The sequence below is a fragment of the Eumetopias jubatus genome, unplaced genomic scaffold (assembly GCF_037043125.1).
Source record: "Eumetopias jubatus isolate StellerSeaLion01/CBP00866 unplaced genomic scaffold, mEumJub1_p1.0 scaffold_4, whole genome shotgun sequence".
In the NCBI taxonomy this organism is placed as follows: Eukaryota; Metazoa; Chordata; class Mammalia; order Carnivora; family Otariidae; genus Eumetopias; species Eumetopias jubatus.
In genome coordinates this window covers 179,588,393-179,608,661 of record NW_028274810.1, presented here as the reverse complement: position 1 = coordinate 179,608,661, position 20,269 = coordinate 179,588,393, and the positions used below count along the sequence as shown (strand labels likewise).

Below are 20,269 nucleotides of genomic sequence, written 5' to 3'. Positions count from 1 at the left end.
ACACTATGTAGCTAATACACTGAAAAAATTGTGGTCTAAATTATTTGCCTTTAACACAGGGAGATTAAAATATTTGAATCCAAAAATCTCTGAGGAATAAACTCCCTATGAGTAGCCCCTTCACTAAGTCCCTACTGAATGTGGATTCCTTAGGGGAAGAGACTGAATTCTGCTTGTCAACACTACTTTGCACACCACATCAAAAGTGCCTAAGTTGTGTAAGAGATGCATTTGATAAGCAGTTACAGAAGGAGGGGCGAAGAAGTGACAAGCCACTTCTCATGTGAAATGCTGAGCTTGATTGCCATAATCTCCACAAACTCCCTGAGGAATTGTGTGAACTGTTTACTATTTCGTTTCTTAATCCCATTTTTAAAATTAAATATTTCCACAGAAGTCATAGATATGGCTCTTTTTAACTGTAACTTTTTACTTTAAAGGAGTTTTGTTTGTATTCTAAGTTTCTATTCATGAACTTTAATGTTTAAAGGTTCTATTCAAGTGAACATGAATACAGTGGATTACATATAGTTCGACCTTCAACTGGGAAAATTGTGAATGAACTTTTCAAAGAGGCAAGAGAACATGGGGCTGTCCCTCTGAATGAAGCCACAAGAGCTTCTGGTGATAACAAATCTAAGGTAAGTGCTAAATTTAAAAACTAAATATACTATGTGTGTGTGTGTGTGTATTCGTTCTCCTCTATAGGTTTTTATATTATTGCAAACACTGTTTTTCTAACTATATATCTTTATTTTAAGCATTCACTCCATTTTTATAAGATTACAATCGTTCTATTAATGATTGAAAGTTGAAGCAATTTCTTACATCTCTATGAAACCTTTCTGTTTACCTTTTTCTTAAAAAAATAATTATAGATTTATGTGAATTTGCAAAAAGAACACAGGTCCTGTGTACCTTTCACCCAGTTTCCTCCAATGGTTATATCTAACATAATTATAGTACAATATCAAAGCCAAGATTTGACATTGGTACCATGTGTGTATATAGTTCTATGTCATTTTCTCACATGCATGGATTTGTATAATTGTCAACTCAGTCAAGATGCTGTTCTGTCATCACAAAGATTTCCCTCATGGTGTACCCCATTTTAGTCACACCCTCAGCCCTCTCCTCCACCATCTCTAGTCTCTTGCCACCCTAATCTGTTCTCTATCTCCATGATTTTTTAATACTGAGAATGTTATTATAGAAATGGAATCATAGTATGTGACCTTTTGGGATTGGTTTTTTCACTCAGCTTAATGCCCTAGAGGTCATCAGAGTTACTGAGTGTCTCAGTTCATTCTTTTTATTCCTGATAGTACTCCATGGTATGGATGTACCACAGTTAGTTTAACCATTCGCTTACTGAGGGACATTTGAGGTGTTTCCAGTTTGGAACTATTACAAATAAGGCTGCCGTGAGCAGTCGTGTACAGGTTCTTGTGTGGATATTAGTTTTCATTTCTCTGGGATAAATGCCCAAGAGTCCAGCTGTTGGGTCGTATGGTCAGTATATGTTAGTTTCTTAGAAACTGCCAAACTCTTTCCCATAGTGAATGACAGAACCAATTTCTCCATTCTTGCCAGCACTTAATATTGTCACTATTTTAAATTTTAGCTACTGTGATAAGGGTAGTTATTGACTCATTTTGGTTTTAATTTGCATTTTCCTGATGGCCAGTGATGTTAATTTGCATATTCCTAATGGCTAGTGATATTGAACATCTTTTCATGTGTTTATTTGCCATTATCTTTCTTATCCCTTTCAGTAAAGTGACTTTGGCCTATTTTCAAATTGAATTGTTACTGTTGAGTTTTGGGAGTTCTTTATATATTTTAATAGTTTTGAGTCCTTTATCAAATATATGGATTGCAAATATTTTCTTCTAGATTGTAGCTTGTCTTTTCATCCTCTTACCAGGGTTTGTCACAGAGCAAAAGTTTTTAATTTTGATAAAGTCCAATTTATCTTTTTTTTCCTTATGGATTATTCTTTTGGTCTCTTATCTAAGAACTCTTCATCTAAACGTAGGCCTCAAAGTTTTCTCCTGTTATCTAGAAAAGTTTTATAGTTTTACATTTTATACTTAAACTTGTGATCCATTTTGAGTTAATTTTACATGTGGTTTCCATCAAGGTTTGTTTTCCTATTTATGGGTGTCCACTTGCTACACCACCATTTGTTGAATTGCTTTTGTGCCATTCATAAAATTTCTATACATCTTTTATACAGCTTTTATAACTATATCAGCTGACGTACTGGTTTATTGAAGAAATGAAGACATCAGGTGTCTTTTTGTGTGTAATTGTCATAATATTCTTAAAATTGGCATTTCTCAGCCCGAGTTCCCTTATCACAATCATTTGGGAACGTTTTCTAAACTACCATATGGCCTCTGGTATTATGGTTCGGCAGTTTTCTGGTATGCCGAAGCATATGTCTTTTGAAAAAGCCTGTCTGATAATTGTGACAGACCTCCACTGTTGAGAACCATTGCTGAGAATTGCTATTCTAATGAAACATAAATTTTAGTTTTCACTTTGTTGAAGTGAAATTGACCAACAGCTTACAATTCTTTTTCAGTTAAATCTAAGGTAATTTGCGTTCTTGCAGGTTCTCCGATTCTATAAGAAAAATGTGGAATTGATATATTGATATATTTAGTTGATATGTTGAGTCTATAGAAAAGAAAGCAATGTGATCATTAAAAACTCATTTATGATATGCATGGTGATTAAAAAGAATGGCATTTTTACCTCATAAGCTATCCTACCTGAAAAATAGAAGACCTTGTGATCAGTATGGTAAAACAAAAAGTGCAGTCATAGTTGATTGTTACAGTTGAATAAAAGCAGCTTATAAAATAAATATGGAGCCTTTCTTCAGGGTAATTTATACCTATTTATAAAATTCTTCCTTTATGCTGTGAACTGTTATTTGTGAAATATGTTTTAAACATAATTTTTATTGTAAGATATAAAATATTAGTGGTAGCTTTTTAAAATCTGTTTATACTTGAAAATATATATTTCATTTTATAAATGTATTTTTTAATTTAAGATTGGCCTAAATTATTTCAACTTCTGAGTCAGTAACATTTTTATGGGAAGAAACAGAATTTCTGACTTGAGTATACTCCTCTGTAACATAAAACCTTCATTTTAATATAAAATTTTCCTGGAAAGTATAAACTAGTTTGGCTAATTATAGTTGATCTAATTTTCAAATATATATCACACATTATCATAACATTTTGCGCATAAACCATAGTGAATTTTTAGCTCATTTGCTGTGTATTTCAGTCATTTACAGGTGGAGGATACAGACTGGGTAATTCCTTTTGTAAGCGGTCTGAATACATCTATGGAGAAAATCAACTGCAAGATGTAGGTACAGTAATCAAAATGAAAAGTTGCAGATATTTGCCTCTAGTTACTACTGTTTTTAAATTTAAAACTTGGTAATATAAATATAATATCTTTTCCGTTATTTTTTGAAACATGGATTTTAAAAGGACTAGTGTATAAGCTTTTAGTCTCAAATTTTATGTTTTGTATCTCAGTTGTGCCTTGCACTTAGATTGCACATATTTTCTGTATGTTGAAATAATATAGGATTCACTGTCAAAATGAGCTTTATGTACACACAGTAATAATTATTGTAAGTAGTATACTGTCATAATAGAGAATTAGCTGAGTTGTAAACAGGGAAATTCCTAAAGTCATTCTTTGTTTTTGCGTTTTAAAATTTGGGGTTATACTTTCATTTAGACATGTTTCCTTTAGCCTTGGAGGGTCACTGGAAATTCTGTCTTGCCCCTTGACATAATATTTCAGCCCTGTGTAGCAGACAAGAGTGTAGGTACAGTTGAAGGAGTAAAGTGGATGTGGAATTGCAGCTGGATGTTCTCATTGCTTTCATTTTCCCAGTGAAGCAGAATAATTGTAATCAAGGCCAGGATCTAGCTTTGGCATTTCAGCTATTGTCGATTTGTTAAGCTACATACAAATCTGCTGAGCAAACATAACTTGCTTTCATTTACATCTTTTTTTTAACTGTGACTAAAGTAATATGAATAACTCCATATTTTCAATAAAGTAGGTGTAAGTTTATGTTGTGAATATGTGTGAAATATCACATTTGAAGCTTAAAATTATTTGATACAGATGGATTCTTGTATTTCTTTATCTTTTTTCCTACATTAAAAAGGTTCAGATTTTGCTTAAACTATGGAGCAATGGTTTCAGTTTAGATGATGGAGAACTGAGACCTTATAATGACCCACCAAATGCTCAATTTCTGGAGTCTGTTAAAAGAGGGTAAGATATATTATTTGTATTCTGTTTGTTACTTAGGGTGGGACTTTTATTTTTTTAAGATACTGGAATATATTTTGTAAGTGGTTGCTGGGGGAAGGGTATTTTAAGTATCTAAAGGATGCGTTGCTGTTCGTAAGTCTCTGGTTCTTAATTTGATGGGGAGGGGCAGTAGACACTGGTCACTTTGAAAATCTGATCAAGCGATGCTCCCATTCCAGGAAGAAACATCGTCATGTAATAAATCAGTACAGTTGATTAGCCTGTAGCTGCCCGCCCACTAAGCCACTGTCCTGCTTACTGTTAACAGCATGACTCTCATTGCATGTATGCTTGAAATTCAACTTATATTAGAAATCTTTTAAAGTGGCATTACTGCTGTCAGAAGATCTCAGGTTAGTTTAAAGTTATGATTTGTGAAAGTCAACAAGATATACAGTGCCCTGACCGATGGAAAGAACAGTGTAGCTCACCAGCCCTTCTTGGTAAAGGATGAAGAATCAAGTGATTTTGCTATTGTTATAAAGCTTTTCTGCATTATGCTTTCACTGGCTGACAATGTGATCATTTGTGATCAATGTGATCATGATCAATGTGATCATTCCTAAGTAGAAATACAACCAAACACAGAAGAGTGGTGATGAACTGGGAGATTTAAGTAGCAGTAAAGGGACTGGAGTAGCAGGTTATACTCCATTCAGGAATTGAAGGTGGGGCTTTTCCAAGTGATACAAATGTGTCCAAGGAGAATGGCTGAAGTGGAGTGGAGGTGAAACTCATTGGCATTGAGGGAGTCAAGGACCTCTAAAGGAACCGTATTTTTAGAACACTAGCATGAAATCTGAATTTGAATTCTACAAAGATAATGACAAGATACCAAAAAATGGCAAGAAATGCTGTAAGCAATATGCGGAAGTCTTTTGATAAAGGTGGGAAGCTGCCCTAGGAGGCAGTATGTGGTGGTGGTAAATACAAGGAAATAATAGTTTAAGTCAGTGCTGTGGACTTGGAAACCTGCAGTTGCTGGGAAGATCTGGGAGCAACTGGATAAAGGAAGTGTTTGTTCATCTGCTAAGGGAAGATCAACATTGCTGTTGAAATTGATGCTTATTTCAAGACGTTGGAAGACAAGAGCATATTGATGATGGGTGTACTATAATGTAAATCAAAACTCATTTATGCTTAAATGAAAAGAAGTCATAAGCTTTCTGGGCTAATGTTCAAGCAGCTGTAGTGCCCTAAAAGAGTTTTGTTTTTGTTTTTGTTTTTACTGTATCCTGAAGTACAAATTATGATCAAGAACAGTTTTAGAAAAGACTCCTTGAAGGGAAAAATGAAGGGGGGGGAATCGGAGGGGGAGACGAACCATGGGAGACTATGGACTCTAAGAAACAAACTGAAAGTTCTAGAGGGGAGGGTGGTGGGGGGCTGGGTTGGCCTGGTGATGGGTATTAAAGAGGGCACGTACTGAATGGAGCACTGGGTATTATATGCAAACAATGAATCATGGAACACTGCGTCAAAAACTAATGATGTAATGTATGGTGATTAACATAACATAATAAAATTAAAAAAAAAAAGACTCCTTGAAAAAATGATTGATGTCAGATAGTGGTGGTCAGCTGTAGAATCACTGTCCTCTTTTTATGACAAATATTGAGTAACACTGTCTTCACTATCCTCAGAGAATTCATAGATAATATAATCTGTCCATGCATATTATTTCCCCCAAAAAGATACAAAATTTATCTTAAATATATTGAAATAAAATAATTTATCATAAAATTGTATGTATTTCAGTTTATAAATGCTTTGGTCTGACCACACCAGAACATAATAAAAGTAGTCAGATAGTTTGCAACTATGTGCAGTCTAGCACTTCTCAAGAAAATGTGAAACACATAAAGATGGAATAATGAGTTATGTGAGGTTGGCAACGTAATTACTGTCAGTGGTGTTGCAGTCACGGACTTTGATAAAGTTCCGGACAAAACAAAGTGCAGTCTTCTCTCAGTTTATATGGTATGAGTATTCCTGAAAATTTCAAAATGTATTAATGCATTGCCCCCCCACCAAAAAAAGGTTTTTTGCTTCTTTGTAAGACAGACCTTAAGCTTTAAATTTTAGGCTCAGACATTACAGACAGTGTTGTCATTCATGCACATCTCTGGCAGGGTATTCAGTGGTTCTGTGGAACCCGAGACAAGACTTGATTAGGCAAGATGAATCCCTATGGCAGAGCATCTTGTATCTGGATCCCGACCCTGAACGATAGCTGCACTCATGAATCATACAATGATCAAAGCACTGATTAATTTTGTAAAACTTCTTCCACAAAGTTTAGAAATAAATGTCTGCATTAACTATTATGTCCTCATAGGAATTGTCTAGTGCTTATTTAGATATAAATTGCTGTCTTACAATTTGGCTTTCTAAATGTTAGAAGCACTCTCAAGATCACTGTGACAACAAAAAGTCCCTATATTGAGAATCACTAGGACTAATAAGGTGATGCAACTTTCTTTTTTTAATTTTAATTTCAATATAGTTAACATACAGTGTTATATTCATTTCAGATATACAATATAGTGATTCAGTAATTTTATACATCACCGAGTGCTCATCAGGACAAGTACACTTCTTAATCTCCCACCTCTTTAACCCATTCCCCACACCACCCCTGAGATAACCATGAGTTTGTTCTCTGTAGTTAAGAGTCTGTTTCTTGGTTTGTCTCTCCTTTTTTTTTTCCTTTGCTCATTTGTTTTGTTTCTTAAATTCCACATATGAGTGAAATCATGGTATTTGTCTTTCTCTGACTGACTGACTTATTTTGCTTAGTATTATACTCTGGCTCCATCCGTGTCATTGCAATTGGCAAGATTTCATTCTTTTTTATGGCTGAATAATATTCCTGTGTGTGTGTGTGTGTGTGTGTGTGTGTGTGTGTGTGTGTGTGTGTGTTTGTAGCACATCTTTATCTCTTCATCAGTCAGTGGACACTTGGGCTGCTTCCATATTTTGGCTATTGTAAATAATGCTGCTATAAATACAGGGATGCATGTATCCCTTTGGATTAGTGTTTTTGTATTTTGGGGTAAATACCCAGTAGTACAATTGCTGGATTGTAGGGTAGTTCTATCTTTAACTTTTTGAGGAACCTCCATACTGTTTTCCAAAGTGGCTGCACCAGTTTGTATTCCCACCATCAATGCAAGAGGGTTCCTTTTTCTCCACATCCTCATCAAAACTTGTCTCTTGTGTTTTTGATTTTAGCCATTCTGACAGGTGTGACATGGTATGTTAGATGACACAAAGAAATGGAAAGACAGTCCATGCTCATGGATTGGGAGAACAAATACTGTTAAAATGTCTCTGTTACCCAAAGCAATCTACAGATTTAATGCAATCCCTATCAAAATACCAATAGCATTTTTCACAGAACTACAACAAACAATCCTAAAATTTGTATGGAACCACAAAAGACCCTAAAGAGCCAAAGCAATTTTGAAAAAGAAAAGCAAAGCTGGAGGTACCATAATGTGATGTAACTTGAAGAAGAAAATACCAACAGGGACTAATCAATCATCATGAAAATTTTTATATTATAATTTAAGCAAAAGTTGCTGTTTTCCAGTATAGCTCACAATTTGATTATAGTAATGTCAACAGTGTAGGTTAATTTTTTTTAAGTTACTAAAACCTTTTTCCCTTTTTAAAAGAGAGATTCCCTTGGAGCTTCAGCGGCTGGTTCATGGTGGCCACGTGAATTTGGATATGGAGGACCATCAGGATCAAGAATACATAAAACCTAGATTGAGGTTCAAGGCTTTTAGTGGAGAAGGACAAAAACTTGGAAGGTAAAATCCTAATATGTGAAAAATACTTGTCTTTGTTCAGCATGACTTTTCTTTGAGAATCAAAAAAGCAAAATGACCTAGAAAGTAAAAACTAAAACGTGAACCGTGAAGACCTTGCTGATGGAATTAGATATGCAAATCTAGTGATAATATCAGTAGCTAATACTTAGAGAGCAGTTACCACATTCCTGGCCCGTAAGCACTTTAACATACATTGACTCACTTAATCTTCACAACTCTTGGATGTAGAACCTGTGATTACTTCATTTGCTAATGCAGTAGTGTGCCCAAGGTGATTGAGCTAGCGAGTGGTTACTTTGTGGGATTCAGACCCACCCACTGGCTGGGGTCTGTGCTTTTTACCATTGTGCCATCCTGCCTCTTTCTCTTTCTGATTACATGGGCTCAAAAGGGAAAATTGTAAAGAGTTCTTGATTAGATTGAACAGTAGGCATCTTAGATCACAGCTATAAGCATGCTTGTCTATCTAAATAATTGGTAAGCTCTTGCAGCAAGAGCAATGTGCTGAAGTCGGTTGTTTTCAGTATATGTTAAGCCACCAAACTTTTTCTTCAAGTTAGGGAAACCCAGTACATAAAACACTTAACAAAACCAGAGCTTCTATTGTAGGAGAAGGAAGGAATTGCCTTGGAGATGTTTCTAAAGATCCCCTAGGACTTTGCCAAATACAATTCAGAAACCAATGTGCGTTGTATATGTAGGGGTGGACTCCTGTATAAAAGCCTTGGCTTAAAAGAATTTTCATAAATCTTGTAAAATTTGTTGGTAGAAGTTAACCCTGTATTTGTCCACATATTACTACAAGTGACATGTGGAATTGTAGCATTGACCATGTTTCCAGCATACCCTTTTGTGCATCCTTTCTTCCTTTTCCTGTGATTCCTTCCCTTCTAGCTTCTTTTCACTTGCCTTGTGCACTATGGTTCTCCATTCCCCTCGTGTTTCTCAGAATAGGGAAGAATTCATATCAGTTCTTTACACTTGTCTTTCATACCTCAAGTGTCCCTTTCTGTATCCTTTTCTCCTGATAGAAACTGATTTCTGAGACATGTAGAGAATACAGAACGCATGTCACCTTGGCTTTTCTTAGGATCCAAATCCTTCAGTGCCCACTCACAGGTCTACTTGGAAATTTTCTTCCTCATCTCTCCTTACTACCAACACAGGTCAGGTTTGTCCTGATTGTTCTTTCCTCCTCTGTTTTGTTTTTGTAACTATGACCTCCAGATATATTTTTTAAAAATATTTCCTAGCACTTCTCATTTCTTCTTCTTCTTCTTTTTTTTTTTTTAGATTTTATTTATTTGGGGGAGAGAGCGCAAAAGCGACGGGGAGGGGCAGAGGGAGAGGGAGAAGGAGGCTCCCCACTGAGCAGGGAGCCCGATGCAGGGCTTGATCCCTTGACTCTGGGATCATGACCTGAGCCACAGGCAGACACTTAACGACTCAGCCACCCAGGTGCCCCTAGCACTTCTCATTTCTTAATGTTTATTGAGATTATGATTTTTAATTAGAACATTAAAAATGTTCTAATTAAAATGCCCTGCCGTCTCTCTGCTTTATATGTATTCTTTCTTTCTTATTTAAGTTTATGACCAAGAGTGAACGTTAGAATGCACATCTTGGTTAGCACAACAGTAAATCTAGAACTGAAATGGAAGAAAGTAGCGTAAAGGGGAGATAGCTGAGAAGAGCTGGTGATTACATCAACATCTCAACTCATGAGAATAAGGGGGTTATCTCATTGCTTATCTTACAAAGACTGGCCTTTCTCCTCAGGAGGCAAACAGCCAGAGAAATGACCCCCATGAAAGGAGGAATGATGGAGGAGAATGACGAAAATAAGTGGTGAGAATGCTGGCTTGTTAACCCTTAGCCATATTGGTCAGGGTTTTTGATTGTAGAAAACAGAATCCACTTACTAGTTTAATAAGGGGCTTCTGACAGAGTCCTGGAGAGTTTAATATATTTTCTGGAGCTAGCAAACCAAACTTTTCTAGAAGAAACAAACACAACAAAGAACTTTCTAGAAAACATTTTCTGTGCCCCCATCAGCTACTCAGTGCCCATGAAGCTAGGGATCAGACACTAGAACAGTCCGTCGTGACCGCTGTAGAAAAATCAAATGATTCTTGGTAACCAGAAGAGCTGCATACTTTTCACTTCACAGTGCTTACATTCACCATAAAAGTGTCATTTGTTGCTTGGTAGAAGGGTGGAATTATATAAAATCCTAGCTGTAAGGGAGTCTGAGAAATGTAGTCTTTAGAATTTTTAGCTTCTACCATATAGGAAATTACACTAGGAGATTAATGGGGTGGTGTGAGCCTATCTGATGCACATGAATTAGAATGTTGTGTAGTTGAATATATGTTCTAAGAAAGTGACGAATTGCATAGAATATTTTACAAAGGATTTACAGTAAGAAATCCATTAAAATATAAAAGTTCTAACAGTTAACCTTTATGTATTCAGAAAGTAACTTTCTGAAATGACTCATTTCCCAAGAGTTACAGGCAACTACTGAACAGAAAAATAATTAAAAAGAAGCAAACAGAACAGAAATGGAAATAATTCCATTGTTTTCCATAGCTGGCAGTCTTATTGCAAATAGAACATTACACAGATGGAAACTAACTTAATTTTTTACTGAGATATTACAAATGATTGTGGAGTAAACCTAAATGCAATAAAAATACTACCCAGTTCCTTCATGTAATATCATAGGAACAAGCAAATCATAGGCACAAAACTGCAAATGTACAGTGGCACAATAAGCTACATAAAAATTAGCTTAGTGAGCTGGAGTAGAGCCCAATAGACCTAGAAAATTACAGAATCATTTTTGATAAGCAGGGCTAACAAGTAGACAGTTGCTGTAGGCTTTTGAGCTTGTGCGTATGATGGTACAGATCGTGAGTTGAAGCAAATCTCTCCGCTTAAGAACAGTCACTGCCTGTATTTCATACTGTACAGTCCAAAAGATTCTGTGTGCCACTCACCCATTCTGGCCACTAAACCTGAGTTTTGACTTCATCTTGATCCCTGGACCTTTAAGGGCTCTCTTCTCTGAGAAGGGGAACAACCCTTTCCTTCCTGCCTTTTCTTTATTTTCTTATCCCAGCAATTCTGCAGCCTCTTGCCTTACTATGCAGCCGCTGGATTTGTCTGCCTGTGCAGTTCAGTGTTGTTGGGGACGTTCGCACCCCCACGCTAGGCAGGCAAGCTGCCCCTCTCCTGCTCTCTAAGGGCTGATCCCAAATGTTCCCCGCCCTCATCTCAGCAGATTTTCGTTTTTGCTTCCAGCTTCCCTGAGAAAATGGAGCCTGACAAGAACTAGCTTTCATAATATATACCTCGTAGCCTCAAAGTTTATTAAATCCATCTGTACTGCTCTCTCTTAAGTTAGAAGATGTTTCTCTTCCTGAGCAAGGGACTCACTCCTCTTACAACCAACCTACATCTTTTCCTCCAGTTTGCCTAGAAAGTTTGTTTTACCAGTTTACTTCCCTCTTTTTTTAAATTTTCTATTTAATATAATACTTGAAACATACAAACAATATATTGAAAATGTCACTATATTTTGGTCAGTTGAATGATGAGACATTTTTAAGTAGTAAGCAGGTATAACTTTGAAGGCTAAATAATAAAGTTACTGTACTTTTTTTTTTTAATGTTTTATTTATTTATTCATGAGAGTCAGAGAGAGAGAGAGAGAGGCAGAGGCAGAGGGAGAAGCAGACTTCCCGCCTAGCAGGGAGCCCGATGTGGGGCTCGATCCCAGGATCCTGGGATCATGACCTGGGCCAAAGGCAGACGCTTAACCATCTGAGCCACCCAGGCGCCCCAAGTTACTGTACTTTTTTAAATGTGTTTTTATACCTCACTAACCAACTAGCTCAACTACCTATGTCTGTGGCTCTGAGCATGTCTTTCAATCTCTCTGACTCTGTTGTTTTCCTATAAAATGATATTGTTGGCCTAAACTATCTTGAAAATCCATTCCTGTCTTCAAATGTTATTATTCCATATAATTTCATTTTGACATACGCACATCTTATAAAAAAAAACACATGAAAGAACTTTCCTTACCTAGTTTCCTTACCTGATACTTTCTTTTTATATTTTGAGAAGAAGCTTATCTGGTCAGAATGTATTTTAAACAGAAAGCATTAGACTATAGAAACGGGTCTGAGGCATCTCATCTAATAGAGGTAACTTCTCCCTCCCCAGTTGTTGTTAGGATAGGAACTATAATGCCTTACAGGAAGTGTCAACTATAAAAAAGCACTGTTTGAAATGCTTCTATGTCCTCGTTCACTTAATCTTTACAGCTGTGCTGCTGTTGTCTGTTTTGCAAATGAGGAAACTCAGTGTTAAGTCACTTGCCCAGGGTCACACATCTAGTGAGTAGCAGAGTCATAATCCTGGAGTCAGGCTTCTGGATCCATGCTGTTAACTATTAAGCCACTATTCCCTCATTCACATTATGATTTAAATGAACTAACAAACGCAGTGGTGGCTGTGATGGTGATAGTGATAATAATAATAATGTATACACCTAGTTATCGGTGAGACAGAGGAAGAGAAAGAGGTCCTTTGCATTCAGTGTCCCTTCCCTTTGGTTTTTGTACCTCTCACTGTGTAAGAGACACTGGACTGTTGGCACAGTGAACCAACTTGGTGGTACAACTGCTTAAGGCCTCAGTTCCAAACTTGAAAGAAAATTCCTTAAGAATACCTGATCAGTGATGGCAAATCATCATTTTCTTTTTCATGTCTTTATCATATATATTCTGCAATCGATTCTAAAATATATGTCAGGAAATAGCTAAAGAAAGGGGAAGTGTTAGCAATAAGTACCAGTTAATTTTACTACCTTACTATATATTTTGAGAAACTTTGGGTAGGAATGAGTCAAGATGAGCAAAGATTGCTCCTAGAACTTTTATGCTAATATATACTTATTTTTTTCAAAAGAAAATAATTCATAGGATGCTGTCTGAATCTTAGTATTTGAGAAAATAAACATTAAGTCTATTAATAATCCCTTTAGATAACTTAGGGAAGATTAAGATTTGATATCTATAAAGAATTTGGCTAAGTTTGCTTTAATTTCTTAACCAAAAGGACACTTTTTTTTTTGACACTGGCTTTCAGCTTACAGTGATGGGACATTCTGCTAGCATTAGAAGTCACTAAGAAAGCAGTGCTAAGGTCATTAGTAATCAAGTTCCAGTGGTAAGATGTCCTATCAAATAAGTTTCATTATAAATCGATCACCATAGGGGCACCTGGGTGGCTCAGTCGGTTAAGCGTCCAACTCCTGATTTTGGCTCAGCTCATGATCTCAGGGTCCTGGGATCAAGCCTAGCGTCAGACCCTGTGCTCAGTGTAGAGTCTGCTTGTCCGTCCCTTCTCCCCACTTGTGCGCACTCTCTCTCTAAGATAAATAAATAAAACCTTTTAAAAAAAAATAAATAAATCTATCACCATATATAAAATTTCATTCCTCACTAGCACATAGAAATTACTTCTCTTTTATAAAGCAGTAACTACTTAAATCACATGTTTTTAAGTAATATTAGATAAGTTTAAGCTAATAGTTTAGTACTGATGTTACGTACAAAAATAGCTGGCACCTGTTGAAACACTGTTGTGACTTACTGATATAACAAGCCCACATAACATCGTATTATCCCCCCGCCATTTTTTACATGATGAAACTGGGATTCAGAGAGATGAATTTACTTCCTCAAATTTATGCTGTTGACATAGCTGGGATTTGAAACCAAGTCTGTCTGTACTCATAGTCATTCTTTGACATTAACTCAGAGTTGCTCAGATTTCTGAGTGAAGACTTGTGCTAAACAGCTTCATGGAATTTCAAAGGTTATTATAAAGGAGGAAGAAATACAAAATTAAGCTTTTGAAAGAGATTGATTAAGCTAAACTAGAGTCATAGGATACAAAATAATTTTAATATAACAAAAGAAGTTAGGAGTATGGGAGACTCAAAGGAAGCCATGTTCTTGCTGGTCCCAAAGTCATAGGCAGGAACACTGGAGAATCAGCTATGGATAACAGTGGCTATTCCACTGTCTTCAGTTTGTCGCATCTTATGATATATTCAGATTCGTGTTCTAATTCTTCAGTTCTTCTTTCTTAGCCTTACCCCTGAAATAGTCAGTACACCTTCATCCCCAGAAGAGGAGAATAAGTCAATACTTAATGCAGTTGTTCTTATTGATGATTCCGTGCCAACAACAAAAATTCAAATCAGATTAGCAGATGGGAGTCGTTTGATACAAAGATTCAATAGTACACACAGGTAAGCTCATTTGTGGTTTCACACGTGGTTACTTTTTATAAAACTTATGTGAGTGAGTAATGAAGAATACGAAATTCTTTACATATACTTTTTAAGTAAGTTTTTGAGAGAAGAAAAATACTTTAAAAGGGTAATAGCTGTGTGAAATACTTAGTATTTGAACATCCTCTAAACTGCTCAAATACTAATGCAAATTCAGATATCACTCAAAAATAAGATTGTTAAAAGTTACACTTTTGCACTGTTGCTAAAACCATGTGAAGTGGGATCAAATTTGGTTTAATATGGTAAATATAGTAAAACTTTATTTGGACTTCAGTCATTTTAAAATTATAATTCTGGAATTAACTTTCTACTTTAGCAAATTCTTCACAATATAAATTTGTAATGTAGATAAAGTATAATTGCGCTATTGTCAAGTACTTTTTTTTGTCAGATACTTTAAATAAACTGTTTTAAATGTCATTTTAACATTCATTTATACATTTGTTGTACTAATAAGGTACCATTTTTATTTGTTCCTTAAGGGATATATATATAATCTTAGTCGAATTGCTAGGCATATGTGAAAGTTTTTAAAAAAGGATAATTTTTAAAAATTGTCCTTATGACTTAAACCTTTCAGAGTTATAGACTCACCTTGACACAGGCCAATCTGGGGTATCTTTTTTTGGGTCATTTGCTATTAAGGTATTTTATACTCTGAAAAAAGTAGGATCTGTACTTTTAATATAATAACATTATTGACATTTATTTTATGCATAACTCACCTAAAGATTGTCTCTGTTTACAGAAAAAGTAAATATCAGCTACACTAGAGTTAATGCTCACATTTATCTATAATCCAATATAAATCCATCCATTGAAATAATGTAAATTTTTAAAAATTACAACACATTTAAATAAGGATTATAATTGTGTGATTTTTAGCTAAAAGCTTACATGAGAATAAAACTTTTGTATCACAAATTATTTTTATCTTACTTCTTCAGGATCCTGGATGTCCGAGACTTTATTATACAGTCCCGTCCTGAATTTGCGACTCTTGACTTTATTCTTGTGACTTCATTTCCAAATAAAGAGCTAACAGATGAAAGCCTGACACTTCAAGAAGCAGATATTCTTAACACTGTGATACTCCAGCAACTAAAATAATACTGCTCGTATCCATGCAGTAGCATGTAGGAAAGATAATGTGCCATAATAATAAGGAAAATACGTAGAGCATTAAGAAAACAAACTATTTTTATTATTTATACAGATAAATTTCGGTTTTATTCTTATTCTGTCTTCCAGCCTTAGTATAGATGAATTTGGACCAGGAATAGATTTTGAGATAAATATATTTGAGTTTTTAGTTGCAGGGCTGGTTTATGTTGATAGCTTGTAAATATTCAGGCAAACCAATTTGTTACATGCTCTGGGTTAATGTAACATTTGTTTGCAGAGGAAATGAACAGAACCCCATTTTGATAAATGCATTTGGTAAAATTTGCACTAAAGTTTCTTGATGGTGCATTGATCCACAGCTATCAGGAAATCCTCTGATCAAATTGGAATTTTTTCTGTGATATATACTGAAAAGTATCTATTTTAATTTTGAAATACGTTGATCGTATAATTATTCCTCCTATTAAGATTGTATGCGTCCTTTTTACTTACTGATTTAGCTACAGTACTAAGTATCAAAAAATACGGTTTGGCCTTGTATTTTACAGAACTATGACCATCATAAACCAGAAACAAGGACAGAAAGGTCAACAGTTCTTGAGAAGATCCATTAAACAGCACTTTAAAATAGAGTAATTACAATCCCTTCCAGAGCCTGCCTTGATCACATTCATTTATTTATTCAACACATTTTTCTAAGGGATCCACTATATATACTGAACACTGTTCTAAGTGTTCAACCCAGAATGTATTCTACTCCAGGGCAAAATGAGTGTATAAATTCAGAAATGTAAATTCTGTCAGCCAGACTGGATCTAAAGAATAACCAGCAAAAAAATATTTACATTTCTGCCAAAGCCAGGTATTTCCTGAATGAGGTAGGCTATATCAGGCTATATCAGGAATGATAGAAAGGCTTTTTCTTCCTCCCAGATAACATTTCATCTTTGGTCACCATGCCTGGTGGGTTTTCTGTAGCTGCTGTAACAAATTACTACAAACTTAGTGGCTTAAAATAGCACAAATTTATTATTTTCTGATTCTGTAGGTTGGATGTCCAACATGGGTCTCACTCGCTAAGATAAAGCATTGACAAGGCTGTATTCCTTCTGAGAGGCCCTAAGGGGAGAATCATTTCCTTGTGTTTCCAGCTCCTAGGGGCCACCTGCATTCCTTGGCCTGTGGCCCCCTCTTCCCATTCCAAAGCCAGTAATACTACATCTCTGACTCTTGTCTGTCATCACATCTCTTTGACACCAGCCAGGAGAAGTTCTCTGCTTTTAAGGACTCATGTGATTGGATTGGGCCCACCAGATAATTCAAGATTATCTCCCCATCATCAGGTCTATAGTAACCTTAGCTGCATCTTTAAAGTCCCTTTTACCATGCAGAGTGATATATCACAGATTCCCTCAGGAGACTCCAGGAATGAGTCTGTTCTTTGCCTCTTCCAAGGCTGTTCGCATCCCTTCACTCGAGCTGCATCCCTCCAATCTCTGCTTCTGTCCTTACATCTTTTACTACCAACTTTATTTCTCCTGCCTTCTTCTTACAAGGACCCTTGTGATTACATTTGGTTTACCTAGAATAATTACCAGAAAAATCTTATCTCAAAATGCTTAACTTAATCACATGGGCAAAATCCTTTTCCTTCGTGAGGTCACGAATTTACAAGTATGGTGATTAGAACATGAATATTTTGGAGGCCATTCTGACTACACAGTCCACTCCTGCCCCAAAGATTCACATCCATCCCACATAAAGTCACCCCATCCAAAGATGGTCAAAAGTGTCAACTCATTATAGCATCAAAGTGCAAAACCTTATCTGAATCTCACCAGTTCAGAAGTCCCAAACCTCATTTAAATCATCTAAATCAAGTGTGAGTGTGGGTTTGGGTTATGATTCCTGGGACACAGTTCCTCTCCGTCTTTGTACCTGCAGACCTAGAAAACCAGGTATCACCTCCCAAAGATAATGGTAGGACAGTCATAGAATAGGGTTGATAGACATTCCTGTTCAAACAAACAAAACAGAATGCTCAAAGGAGCCACCGTGCCAAGATTTAGAAGGGAGCCATGCACACTCCATTAGATGTCAAATTGTGGGAACAGTCCCCGGCTCGCAGCACTATCTCCTAGGCTTGTGATGTCCTCTTGGAGTCCTCTTTCCTGTTTCATGAAAGGTAGCACCTGTTTGCAGCTGAGTAGTTTTTTCAGCTTGTTGCTTACCTATGGAATTGTGGGAAGTCCAACTATCTTTCATTTCATACCATCTCCGTCCTTTTCAATTTAGGGTAGCAATGGCTGCTGGTTTAACATTTCCAGAAACTTAGGGATCTTGTGTGCCTGTTAGGAGGATTCAGTTCTTTAGGAGGATTCTAGAGGCCCCTGCACAAAGCATTCCTAGGTAATCCCATCTCTATTTTTGGCTTTTTCTGAGAAGGCTCAGAGGATCTATGAGTCACGCCCTTCATCTCTTCAAAGACCTGTGGTGTGACAGACAACTCAGGCCTTCCTTAGATATTAGCAGGTTGTGTAGCTGCACCCTCATCTCTCCCTTAGAGCTGGCTTCCCTGACAGTGAGTCCCTTACTTGGAATGTCCTTTGTCATTTGGGTAGGCTAGGAATTTCCAAGCCATCGAGTCCTGTTTTCTATGTATTAAACAGTTCTTTCCTCGATTCGTCTATCTCCACTCATATCGTACCAGCAAGAAGAAAGCAAGCCACACCTTGCACACTTTGCTTAGAAATCTCTTCAACCAAGTATCTTAAGTTTATCCCTTACAACTTCTGCTTTCCACATAACTGCAGACACATTGCAGCTAAAAGCTTCTTGCCACTATATAACCAGAATCTCTTTGCCTTCACTTTCCAACAGCATGTTCCTCATTTCCTACCAAGCCCTCATTGGCAGCACCTTTAATGTCCTTTTTTCTTCTAACAGTCTGTTCATGACAATTTACATGATCTCCGTGGCAATTTAGGTGCTCTCTACCCTGCTCTGTCCTTCCTTCGGCCCTCACTAGATTAACATCCATAGATGTGCTAGCAGTGTTCAAGGCAATTCTGCCTCTTTCTGCCATGCTCCTAAAAGTTCTTCCAACCTCTACCCACCGCCTCGTTGCAAAGCTATGCCCTCATTTTGAGGTGTTTGTTCCAGCTGTGCCCCATATCCAGGTATCTGGGAAAGTCTACTATGCCTTTTCACTGCCACTTGACTTGAATGTGCCAGTAGGAGATTTGGAATTCACCTTTCTCTGGGGGCTCTGCTTACTTCAAGGAGGTGAGTTGACCTGTGGTAGAGTTTTCCTACTGGCAGTGCTATCAGAACTCCCACAGGATGGAAGTGTTGATCTCACCACCGCAGAGAAGCTTTTTCTCAGTGTCACAACGCAGAGTGAGAAGATTATTCCTAATAACAGGAAGCCATGCACCTCTCCACCAATTGACAACTTGGAGAATATATAAATAATAGCAGTTCAAAATGTTACTGGGGATAAACTACATTTTCATAGGAGCAAAGATATCTTCCTTAGGAAATATTCTATTGAAACAAATGAACATTTTAAATAAAAGGGCACTGTCCTATTTTGGGTTAACAAAATGGGGTGAGGGGATTAACCAAACCCTATAAAAGTATTTGAAATGTTATTCCTGTAGTTTCTTTTTATCATTTAGATGGAGTGCCTGTAGATGCACATGCAAAAGCTACTGCCATTTTTGTGTTTGATAGTCTTCCAAAATGTAGAGATTTATATTAGGAGGGAGAATTAAACATTCAGAACAACACTTTCACATGTACTACATGGTGTTTTGCTTCGTTAGAGTCGTCTTCCTGAATTCTTTTTACTATTGCAGTCACTGTAACTTACAAAATTTATAATCATCTCAAAAAGATTATGTTAGAATGAGCAGGTAGACGACCATGTGTGAGGTCAATTGTTTTGCATGACCTATGTAATTAAAAAGTTTTTAGTGTCTGCTTTACCAATAAAGAATGTTTTCACTGAAAGTCATTGAAAATCCTTTTCAAAATTTCCTTGATTAGCAGTTTTATTTGAGTGACTTAATGGATTATTTTAAAGCATGAATAACATTACCTGTGGTTTAATTTCTTACGGTTCATCTTTTTGATCGACAGAGAAGAACTGAATTGTAGCAATGTTATCTCAATTTCCTGTTACTTTTTCTGTTTTTATTCCACCAAAATAAAGGTGCAAGTTTTTCTTAACTTTTTGCCACAGTGGATTTCTGAAAACCTTGTCACAACCTGTGTTGTTGGTAAAGTACATCATTATTTTCGCCTTAAAGAGTTTTTATCCCTGATCAGTGATACAAATTAATATATATGTGTCCAACGTTGTCATAAAAACTAAGAAATACTTTCTGTCATCCTCTGTACAATTTTAAGTTAAAGTGCCTTTTAACACCAAGGAAATGATTTATAAAAGGAGCCCTGGCGCATATGTGTAACAATGTATGTGTGTGTGTGCCCACATAGCACACAAAAATTCGTTAGTATAGATAGCAACATAATCATATTTAAGACAATGACTTCTTGC

General features: G+C 36.4%; 1 protein-coding gene across 2 annotated transcripts in view; it reads left to right on the top strand.

The window, feature by feature from the left end:
• The window catches only part of UBXN2B (UBX domain protein 2B), a 30,072-nt gene extending 10,134 nt beyond the window's left edge, over positions 1-19,938 (top strand). Inside the window, exons 3-8 of one of the 2 annotated variants that reach the window (XM_028111118.2) lie at positions 491-641; positions 3,310-3,393; positions 4,217-4,326; positions 8,046-8,183; positions 14,374-14,535; positions 15,528-19,938. In XM_028111118.2, coding sequence (XP_027966919.1) covers positions 491-641; positions 3,310-3,393; positions 4,217-4,326; positions 8,046-8,183; positions 14,374-14,535; positions 15,528-15,690 — 808 coding nt within the window. In that variant the 3' untranslated portion in view covers positions 15,691-19,938. Of the gene's footprint in view, positions 1-490; positions 642-3,309; positions 3,394-4,216; positions 4,327-4,633; positions 5,615-8,045; positions 8,184-14,373; positions 14,536-15,527 lie in introns of those variants that run through there. The other variant, XM_028111123.2, reaches the window with a different exon arrangement.
• The last annotated feature ends 331 nt before the right edge of the window (positions 19,939-20,269 follow it).